The 10,723-nt window shown below is 34.2% G+C and overlaps 2 protein-coding genes across 3 annotated transcripts; both read right to left on the bottom strand.

The window, feature by feature from the left end:
- Positions 1 to 461: 461 nt before the first annotated feature.
- fgl1 (fibrinogen-like 1) lies at positions 462 to 3,632 on the bottom strand. The gene is made up of 7 exons (XM_079892989.1): positions 3,422 to 3,632; positions 3,121 to 3,295; positions 2,840 to 2,999; positions 2,658 to 2,755; positions 1,357 to 1,445; positions 926 to 1,113; positions 462 to 775 (listed from the first exon to the last, which is right to left on the bottom strand). The coding sequence occupies exons 1-7, from the start codon at positions 3,488 to 3,490 to the stop codon at positions 616 to 618; spliced, it is 939 nt and encodes a 312-aa protein (XP_079749115.1). The 5' UTR covers positions 3,491 to 3,632; the 3' UTR covers positions 462 to 615.
- Positions 3,633 to 4,920: 1,288 nt separating this feature from the next.
- Positions 4,921 to 9,923, bottom strand: asah1a (N-acylsphingosine amidohydrolase (acid ceramidase) 1a). 2 transcript variants are annotated; one of them, XM_079892784.1, is made up of 14 exons: positions 9,775 to 9,923; positions 9,626 to 9,669; positions 9,412 to 9,502; positions 9,145 to 9,228; positions 8,039 to 8,117; positions 7,752 to 7,826; positions 7,608 to 7,653; positions 7,358 to 7,502; positions 7,225 to 7,279; positions 6,950 to 7,031; positions 6,300 to 6,431; positions 6,095 to 6,218; positions 5,873 to 5,929; positions 4,921 to 5,696 (listed from the first exon to the last, which is right to left on the bottom strand). In XM_079892784.1, exons 1-14 carry the CDS (start codon positions 9,877 to 9,879, stop codon positions 5,607 to 5,609), a joined length of 1,209 nt encoding a protein of 402 aa, XP_079748910.1. In that variant the 5' UTR covers positions 9,880 to 9,923; the 3' UTR covers positions 4,921 to 5,606. The 2 variants fall into 2 exon arrangements, with proteins under 2 accessions (XP_079748910.1, XP_079748909.1); XM_079892783.1 differs by having other exon boundaries at positions 4,934 to 5,696; positions 5,873 to 5,926; positions 9,775 to 9,921.
- Between the last annotated feature and the right edge of the window lie 800 nt (positions 9,924 to 10,723).

Here is a 10,723-nt window from a genome sequence, read left to right as displayed (position 1 = left end):
AAAAAAAAAAAACTGTTTATTATGTTAAAGTATTGGAAGTGTTTTCATTCAGCTTTTGTTATTATATTATAGCTATCATAGTTAACTTAAAATGTGATCCCTATACATATAAAATCACTAATAAAGTTTTATAAAATGTTTTATAGAATACATTATATTATTTATTTAAAACACTTATCTTTAGCCTATAGATTTTTGCGATTTCTGCAGAACTGTGAATTACATTCATTAGGTGTTAATTACATTTACCTTGACAGATATTGCTATAATTTATGAAGAGAAAGAAAACGTATTTTTGTAGTTACAATTTTTTTGTGGCAGTTAAATTCTATATTCTATTCATAATTTAAAGAAATGCTATTTTAAATGAAACCTTTTGATTTATTTTTAAATGTTTATTTATTTCTTCAAATGAATCAAATTAAAGATACTGTGATAGAACACACAATGATGCAACAAGGATGTGTTGAAATTTTTATTGCGCTACATGCAGTAAAATATCTTTTTGAACTACATATGTAAATAGTTAAGAATTGGACTACTAAGATGGACTACAATTATTTGCCATCATCCACTAATTCATCGCCTTCGCAGTTTAGATATCAGATCCATGAGTTAAACATCATTAGGCTCAAAAATGGCTGGTCTGATCTTCATCTGGACAGATTTGAGGGAGTACCACCAGCCATGCCATGGGTACCACACTATTCCATCATCAGTGACTGCGCTGTAGGGTCCTCGGTAGTAAAATCCATTCAGATTGGCAGAGTGACATCTAGAGGAATACAGGTGAAACAACATACAAAAATGTGACGAACTAGAAATGTGGTTACTTGAGAAGAACTGCCCTACATACAAAAAAATGACCTGTGTTGTAATTGTCATTGTTATGTGAAAAGCTCTGTCAATGTTATTAGATGTAAACCTGTTAAACCACCAGCCACCCTTGTCCTCCTGAGCACAATTGCGGTCGTAGCGGTCATTATCCCTGTCTCGTGTGCTAAACTTCATTCCTTGGTGGCTGGCCCACCACTGGACCTCAGGATGATAACTGCCAGAGAGAGCGTCCCCTGCGTTTCCTGTGTATGCACCAAACTGGAGCTGGTAATGGTTCTGAAAAGACAAATGAGATAGTTTAAACGTTGACTAATTAAACAGCACACAGATATTATACCATTCAGAACACAAAATGAAGTATAAAAATTGTAATTTTGTGTAACCCCTTCTTTTTGTTCTTAATGAAAATAGAATATTGATTTATTAGAAACTTCACAAGCCACCTGTTGGTTCATCATGGGCATTCACACATCATTAATCACAATATGAAGAGATTAATAAAAAAAAAAGAATAAAAACCTGTTCATTATCCACTTTGAACTTTCTGTACACTGCAAAACGGTAGCTGCCCTCAAAGTCTTCCAGACTGATTCTCAGGGTGTAATCATCTGCGTAACAGAAGGTGTTTTAATGAAAAAACTGAAAGATAAATAATATAATATAATATAATATAATATAATATAATATAATATAATATAATATAATATAATATAAGAAATAATTGACGATGGGCTGTTAAATTATTAGACAAATATTTTTATCCTATTGTTTGTTATATTTATTTGCTTTTATTTGTTTTATTGTTGTTCCTGTGATTTAGTTCCTGTTTCCATAGTTATCTCTGTTTGTTACCATGTCATCTAATCACCTACACCTGTCCTTCATTTAGCCCCTTGTCATCTTGTGTCTTGAAACCCTCAGTCTTCGTCTGTTCTTTGTTTTGTGTTAATGTTTCGTGCTGGTATGCATCTCTGTTTGGTTCCTGGAGTTTGTTAAATGTATTTTCATCATTCTTCTGCGTCAAGCATATTTTGTGGATTATCAAGCCAGTGCATGACAGAACACAAGACCATACAAAAGAAAAGGTATGAACCAGCAGTTCGCCTCTTGTGCCTTCATCAGGGCGACCTCAGAGGAGTATGTAGAGAAGTTATGCCAACTGTTGCACTGTGGACTTGAATGAAATCATAATAATCTTAATGACATATTCCATGCGGGTTTAAACAAATCCGTTCTTTTGGGAATGCCAGAGGGTAAGATCCATTTTTCCCTGGAATACATTGACTTTGCCCTAATGCTGAGCGGCTCTTCATTTACTGTGGGAATATCAGATGAGGAATCCTGCAATCATGCAGTAGAGTCTCGTCACATCATGGCCGCCATACCATAGTCTCCTCATGTCATAACCAGCACACATCAAGTTTCCCCTGAGGATTTCTTCGGGAGTGAAGGCTTTGTGTATTGGGCTCCAACAGCTGTGGAGATTGGTTTCCTGAACTGTCGGCTCCGCCTTGTTCTTTAGATCTACTTCTGCCACACGGGCCTGGCCCTCCATCCCTCCTCTGTTCAGCCTCCACTCCATCATTCTCCCAGTTTTAGGCTGTAAGGACCTTTGAAATAACTGCAATCATTTGGTAAAGTATATATGGAACTGTAAGACCTGCCTGGACTTTAGCTGTGCAGACACCTTAGAACGTTCATCAGCCAATCAGAATCAAGCATTCAACATTTCCTTGTAATAATAGATAATTCAGATAAATTATGACACGCATTACATCTGTCTCAGTTTGTATGCATTTTAGATATATAGATTTACTCACCTTGAGATGTCAAATAATGGAGATTATCATTCCCTAACCAGAACTCTCCATTAGCAGACTTCATGTCACCAAATCCTGTTTTGTAATCATTCCAATCTCTAAAAAAATATATAAATAAATCATGTTTAATTTTTTTAAAAGCACATCTCTTCTCACAGTCACAACAATGAACTTTTCCATACCTGTCAAATGACTGATTGCCATCTGAGCGTCTCTGGAATACTGTCCATCCACCCCCCTCTGTCATATCACAGTACACTCTGATCAGGGTTGGACTCAGCAGTGGTTTAATCATGTAAAATCCACTCTGCATGTCGCCATTTTTGAAGATCTGAGCACAATCTGTACATGGCAGATTGATTTTTGTTAGTGCTGCTTTGTGCCATTATAATCAAACAAATACAACATATTTATACAAGGACAGTGAATACCATATCTTAATAAAATAATATAGAGCCTTGACCCATGTACTGTTTCTCTCCCATGTCATAAATCGAGCCCACATTTTGGGAACGTTCATTCATCTGGTTGAGATTCGTTAATCGTTGAATAAGTTGATGTTGCTTTGAAAGGCGAACTTCCAAATTTTTCATCTCCGCTCGAAGACGCTCTAACTCATCGTCACATTCGTCAGGTGCCTAAATGCACACGACACAGAATGACAGCTGTAAATTCACCATAAAATAAACACTTTTTAATTTACCTGTAACTAAAGATAATTTCAACACACAAGAAAATAGCAGAATGAATTGTAAGACACTTACAGAGTCTGACAAATCCAGAGTACAAAGCATCCAAATGATGAACAAAACTGACATCGTAGATGTTCTCATTAAATGTCGTAATTAAAGATGAAAGATCGACACCAAGTGATCTCGTGTTCAGTTCAATTTGTGCACTAAAGAAGAACTACAGACTCAACAGCTTGTACAAATGCTCCTGAGGTCTGTTCTGGTGCCTGACCAAATTTCCTGTGGTTGGACGTGCACTACTTTGGGCTGAGTCACTTTGGATCAAAACAGATGTGCAGATAACTACAAACAGCTCCCAAAAACATTTAACGTCAAAAACAACACTAAAACTGTTCAACGCTGTTCCATGAAAGTGAAAATTATGGGGAGTTTGACCTTCAATTTGTTCAAGTAAAATTTGGACAAATTAATGACACTCCAGTTAAGAAGTGATTTCAAATGAAAAAGTCAGAGTGCTGTGTAACTTGTATTTATGTATAGCCTATATTTATTGAATATAAAACATGAGAATATTTATTTAAAAATAAATAGAACAATGATGATTAAAGAATGTCTGATCCACAGGAACAAATACCTGATTTGATTCACCCATAAAGTAAAAATGGGAAAAACATGTGTGAAGCACATTGATAGAGAGAGGAGTGTTTCACCCAAAAATAATGCATGTTTTGTGCTGATGGTAGTATGGAAGCTTGTTTCCGCCACAAAATAATAATAAAACAAAAAAGATTATTGCGACTTTTTATCTCACAATTGCGAGTTTACATCTCGCAAATCTGACTTTATTTCTCAGAATTGCGAGATATAAAGTCAGAATTGCGTGAAATAAAGCCACAATTGCGTGTTATAAAGTCAGAATTGCGAGATATAAAGTCAGAATTGCGTGAAATAAAGCCACAATTGCGTGTTATAAAGTCAGAATTGCGAGATATAAAGTCAGAATTGCGAGATGTAAACTCGCAATTGTTAGATAAAAAGTCGCAATTATCTTTTAAAATGTTTTATTCTGTGGCGGAAACAAGCTTCCATATGGTATACATATGGGAGCTTGTTTCCGCCACTGAATAATAAATAAATAATAATAATTGCGACTTTTTTCCCTCACAATTGCAATAGGCTATATCAAGTCAGAATTCTGACTTTTTTTCTCAGAATTGCGAGATATGAAGTCAGAATTGTGAGAAATAAAGTCACAATTCTGAGAAATAAAAGTCGCAATTCTGAGAAATAAAGTCGCAATTGCGAGATATAAAGTCACAATTCTGAGAAATAAAGTCGCAATTGGGAGATATAAAGTCAGAATTGCATGATATAAAGTCGCAATTGCGTGTTATAAAGTCAGAATTGTGAGATATAAACTATTCTGAGGTAAAAAAAAAAAAGTCCGTCTTTTTTTTCCTAAGAATTTGACTTTATATCTTACAATTGTGAGTTTATAAGATGCAATTGCGACTTTATTTCACGCAATTCTGACTTTATATCTCGCAATTCTGAGATAAAAAGTCGCAATTATCTTTTAAAAAGTTTTATTTTGTGGCAGAAACAAGCTTCCATATTGACATGCATATACACAACAAAAGTAAAAGCAAAATTTTTTTTTTTCTGCTCTTTTTTTTTTTTCCTAGACCAGCAATTATGCTGAAAAGATGCCTTTATTGAAGCAACATTTTATTATAGAATTACCAGATTTATATATTTCATTTGAAAAAAAATATTTCCAGAATTTACATTTAACACATTCCCAGAAAGAGACACCAACAATTATAAATTACAAAAATACTTTTTGGCATCACCAAGGATTTCAGAAAAATTGATTTCCTCATAGAAAAAAGGCAACACTTATTGAAATTAACTTATGTATGGACATGCCGATCAAAGAGCACACAAAAACATTTCTATTTAAAATGTGGGGTTACTCAAAGTTTGTTATGCAAGCGAAACATTTATGATTTTCACAAAGTGTTGCAGTGATAAAGCAGTCTTAATTATAGTTATAATACATAGTTATAATATAAAGTTCTAAGTTATAACAGACGTGTCCATGAGAACAGATATCTGAAAGTTAATAGAATTGCGACCATTACGTTTTTTACACACTCCTTCCTGTACATGCACATTGGCCCTGTAATAACAGATCAGGAACAGTATTCCATAATATTATGCCTGACGCCTCAGCTCATTCAGAGGTGATGGCAGATCACCACGGTGTACATGGATTTGGACAGTCTCTGATATAAGACTCCAGAGTTCCAGTTGACACTTCCATTAATGAGGTGTAGGTTGTCAACTGTGAAGACAGGACAGAAAATGGCTTCATTATGACTTTATACAACACTTGACCATTTGATGCAGAAATGTTATCAAACACACTCTCCAACTCATACCATACATAAAATAAATGAAAACAAAAAGCATGACATATAGTTTGAGGCTTTTGTTAACTCATTTGAAAGGCAGACTTACCTTATTAAGAACTGGTTTTGTTGACAGAACATCATATATAGATGACAAAGAAATCTTCTGTGGAAATTAAAAATTGGATTTTTTTGTTGTCCATTATTAAACATGTCTTTATGAAAGTTCAGTTACAAATTGAGCTAATTTTAAAAGTGCTTGTAAACTAATTCAACTACTCTAAATTGCTACTACAAAGCCATTTTATTTCTAAAACAAAATGCCACATACCGCTCGTGTGGTTTGATTCATGCACTTCATTGCCGGTGTTCTGCGGTCATCAAAGATCATAGGCTCGTCCCAGTGATCATAGTTCGTTTCCAGGACGTACCATCTCCCAAGGTCCATATCAAGTCTTAAACATCACCAACAGTAACAACAATTTCAGAGGGCAGTTTTAAACATTGCAGATAGAAATGAGATATGATTTACTCACTCCCAGATGTCTAACGTGTTTATTCTAGTCCTGGTTATCACACAACCCTGTCCCGTTCGGTTACCACCCAAGATGAAGTAAGCAGGTGCTAGCAGTTTCGTCAGAGAGAGCTGGGCTTTGGCTTCCTCGTAACTGCAAGCAAAAATAAAAAAAATAGGCTGCTTATTAGTTTTCTCCTGTTTTTACTTTGAATAGAAGCTACACATACATATACATGTACATACACACACACACACACACACACACAGTAGTGGCCAAAAGTGATATCCAGAAGGGATACCATGGAAATGGTTTAAATATTTTAAATATGAGGGAAGAACAAAACACTAGACTTGGTTAAGCTATTTATATGACAAAATTATTTGGCCCAAAAAAAATAAATAGTTTTTTTTTTACCATGCAAAAATAAGCAAATACGATTAACAATAATAATTATTATAATTATCTTACAAAATCTAAAACACATTTTTAATAATATTTGAATAAAGTCAGTTTTCATATGCTGGTCACTACTGTGTAAATTTCTCTTATTCTGATGCTATTTTGTTATTACATTAACACTGTGTGACTTAGAACTATGTGACTCTTGGTTAAGACAGCGAAATCAATGAAGTTGTGCTTTCATGTTATGCTAGTGTTGTTGAATGTACCTTGTAGCATTTTCCAGGACTTTGCGAGTGAGAAAACCCATCCACATTCCATCTCTCTTGCCAATAATCCATTCCAGAATCCCTGTGAGAGTTCACTATGTTATCTAACCAGTCAACCATCAAGAACATCTAGCTGTACCCATGATTTGTAGCTAATCTTGAGAAGAAATTAATACTGTAGTTAGTTATTTACAAACTTTTAACATTCAAGCAGAACTGTTTATACACTTGACACTTAGATTTCAATTGTTAAGATCATTTTAATAAAATCTTACCAATATAACCCCCATCAAAGTTGAAACGCTCATTCATTGTTAGGGTCAGTTCACCCTAAACAAGTAAAAAAAGTTACTTGCTTTACATTTACACAAACACAACCATCATATTTTTTTAGGTTTATTCACTTACAGGTCTAACTCCAGTGAGTATGCCAACATATCCGGCAAAATTTGTTGATTTAAACACGGTTTTGTTATTCCTTTCGAAATTGACATTCACCACAAGAGGTTTAAGCTTCTCGGTTAAAGTCCATGTTTTATTCTGTCGATCCCACCTTCATAAAAAAACCCACAATATTCTTATGACTTTATTTGAAAAATATGCATGCTGCAGAAAATTCAATGTGTTCTCAAATATCTGGCAAATAAACACATCCTACCCCATAAATAGTCCAAAATCCAAATTCCGGGCATGATAAATATTTCCTGAACAAAAAAAAAGAAAGAAAATACATAATAAAACACCTAAATGTGTCATTTAATTTGATCAAAAACATTATGTGAACTGATTTATATCTTCTCACCATTAAAGTCTTCTGCAACAAGTGATGTGCAAACAGTGAAAACCTCATAAAAGATATTGAACAGCGTAATCTCGCCTAGAGGGTTATATAAAATAAAATAAAATATATATGTAAATCATAGATTAAAGTTGGGGTCCTTTTATTAGCTAAATTAGTGAGTGCCTTTGTTTTGATGGATTGCACCATTGTTGTTTGTGTGTTCTTTGATTTTACATTGTTTAGTATATTGTCAAGTTTTACATCAAATGTAAAGAATAACAAAAATAATCAAAAGAGAAAAATCTCACCCAGAGGGATGCCAGAAACTGCTGCTATTCCCTTAATTTCTTCATTGAAAGGGTGTGGAAGTGTGTCCACAATCAATGGCTATGAAACAGTGAGAAATATATAAAATAACAAAATATCAATACTGTACAGTACCAATCAAAAGTTTGGAAACATTACTATGTTTAATGTTTTTGAAAGAAGTCTCTAATGCTCATCAAGCCTGCAGTTATTTCATAAAAAAAAAAACAACAACAAAAAAACAACAACAGTAATATTATGAAATATTATTACAATTTAAAATAATGGTTCTCTTTTTTAATATACTTTAAAATGTAAATTATTTCTGTGATGCAAAGCTGAATTTTCATCAGCAAGTACTCCAGTCTTCGGTGTCTTATGATCCTTCAGAAATCATTCTAATATGCTGATGATAGTTATTATCAATGTTGGAAACAGTTGTGCTGTTTAATATTTTTTTGGAACCTGTGATACTTTTTTCAGGATTCATTGATGAATAAAACGTTAACAGCATTTATTCATACAAACAGCATTTATTAAAAAAACCATCACCTTTTATCAATTTAACGCATCCTTGTTGAATAAAAGTACTAATTTCTTAAAAAATATATATATATATATATATATTGTTCCCAAACTTTTGAACGATAGTGTATATTGTTACAAAAGATTTCTATTCTAAATAAATGCTGTTCTTTTAAACTTTTTATTCGTCAAATAATCCTGAAAAAAGTATCTCAGGTTATAAAAAAAAAAAAAATTAAGCAGCACAACTGTTTCCAACATTAATAAATCAGCATATTAGAATGATTTCTAAAGGATCATGTGACTCTGAAAACCAGAAAAATCACAGAAATAAATGATATTTTAAAGTATATTAAAATAGATAATCATTATTTTAAATTGTAATGCTATTTCACAATATAACTGTTTTTCTGTATTTTTAATCAAATAAATGCAGGCTTGATGAACATAAGAGACTTCTTTTAAAAACTTTAAAAAATAGTAATGTTTCCAAACTTTTGACCGGTACTCTATACATACACAATCAAAATATCCAAGAGTTTTTATAGATGTCTTGAGTTTGTTCATACGTTTAATTGCTTACCAGCTCCTCGTCAACTAAATCAATAAGTTTTCCATGGAAAAAGCCCTTGGCTATGTCTTTTATTGACTGTACCATTGAGAACAACTGAAAAGCAACATGATTTAATGTTGTTAATGATGTAAAAGCAATCACAGGAAACACAAGACACACAAGAAAGTTGCATCCTCCATGAGACAGCAGAGAATCAGTATTAAAAACATGTACAATACTGACAGAAACAAAGGTCCGACCCCTAAAAGTTAGTGCATTATATTAAGGAGACAGTACCTCTGTGTTTTTATCTTTGATCACTTGCGTCCATCTCTCACTAGGGGGTAAATCGAGATTTACAGTGTACCAGCTCACATTACCTTTAAACCTAGATAAATGACAAGAGAAGTTGAACATGTTATCAAATCAGATAATCAGACAAGACCAAAAAGAAGTATATGAAATGTAGGAGCACAAATAATTGGACATATGAGAAGAGTAACAGCAGTACGTTGGTCCTTTTGGTGGAAACATTCCACTTCTGCAATCCTCCAGCTGCAAATATAACGTTATGTGGTAATGAGTAAATCTCAAAACAGCCTGATAAACTTTATAATGAAGTATAGATCATTCTGGTGCAGCAACCGCATTGATTCTTACCCCTCGAACAAACTGTGAGAAAATAAATAAAGATATAACCAAAATATTAGGAACCGACGTTGGCTTCATTGTCTGTCCGCGAAGTTTTCTAAAAGGTTCAGTCATTCAAATGCGGAAGGAGGTGCGGGAAATCAAATCAGCTTCAGGGCGGAATGTACCATGATGTAAGTGGGACACGGATAATGTTATGCATCTTTAATTTTTTAAAGAAAGGTTAACAGACGTTTTATTTTATTTTAAATATTAATTAACATAATTACGACAAGGATTAATTGTTATTTAATTGATTTCGTTTGGCTGTGCTTGTTTATGAGTACACCCGCTGCACTAATAGCCCCCTGCAATTCTGCAGCTTGAGCTTCCCTCGGCACATGTGATAAACAAGGAAGTTCAAGTTTCCTTGTTTTGATTTGTTCGCTGCATGGTTCGCTGTGGGTGTGTGTAGTTTGGCCAGCGAGGGAATCACGAGGGAGCTGTCACGACACCTGTTAACAAGCCACCCACTATAAAAGAATCACGAGCAGGGGCGTGTCTAGAAGGGGGGCACGGGGTGGCACCGGCCCCCCCTGGAATATGATTGGCCCCCCCTGGTGCCCCCCTAACATCATTGGGCTAGATTTACTGTCAACATGACAATGTCCAACGCCATTGGATCAGAGCGCTGTCAATCACTGCTTGATTTGCGATTCGCAAAGCAGAATCTCTGGTCTGCGTTTTTTAAACAGGAGTCAGGACTCAGGAGAGAGACACCTCGATACGTCACTGTTTATGGTATACACACTCAATTACAGTATATATAGTAAATTTCGTTGACGAAAAATGTTCGTCATTATTTTCGTCAACGACATTTTTTCACAGACTAACACGTTCGATAACTATATAAAAAACAGTTTTAAATGACGACAACTATGAATTATGAACAACGAATAAAAAATAGACGAAAATGTTA

This window comes from Squalius cephalus (genome assembly GCF_949319135.1).
Source record: "Squalius cephalus genome assembly, chromosome: 14".
NCBI classification, from domain to species: Eukaryota; Metazoa; Chordata; class Actinopteri; order Cypriniformes; family Leuciscidae; genus Squalius; species Squalius cephalus.
This window is presented reverse-complemented; position numbering and strand designations above follow the sequence as displayed.

What these genes read in the sequence shown, in the direction of transcription:
- fgl1 (XM_079892989.1), bottom strand. Translation starts at nt 3,490, where the DNA reads ATGAGAACATCTACGATGTCAGTTTTGTTCATCATTTGGATGCTTTGT. An exon ending in GGGAGAGAAACAGTACATGG is followed by an intron (nt 3,000 to 3,120) that starts GTCAAGGCTCTA and finishes TGCCATGTACAG; the next exon opens with ATTGTGCTCAGATCTTCAAA. An exon ending in GGTGGCTGGTGGTTTAACAG is followed by an intron (nt 776 to 925) that starts GTTTACATCTAA and finishes GTATTCCTCTAG; the next exon opens with ATGTCACTCTGCCAATCTGA.
- asah1a (XM_079892784.1), bottom strand. Translation starts at nt 9,879, where the DNA reads ATGACTGAACCTTTTAGAAAACTTCGCGGACAGACAATGAAGCCAACG. An exon ending in TCTCACAGTTTGTTCGAGGG is followed by an intron (nt 9,670 to 9,774) that starts GTAAGAATCAAT and finishes TTATATTTGCAG; the next exon opens with CTGGAGGATTGCAGAAGTGG. An exon ending in TTTCCACCAAAAGGACCAAC is followed by an intron (nt 9,503 to 9,625) that starts GTACTGCTGTTA and finishes TCATTTATCTAG; the next exon opens with GTTTAAAGGTAATGTGAGCT.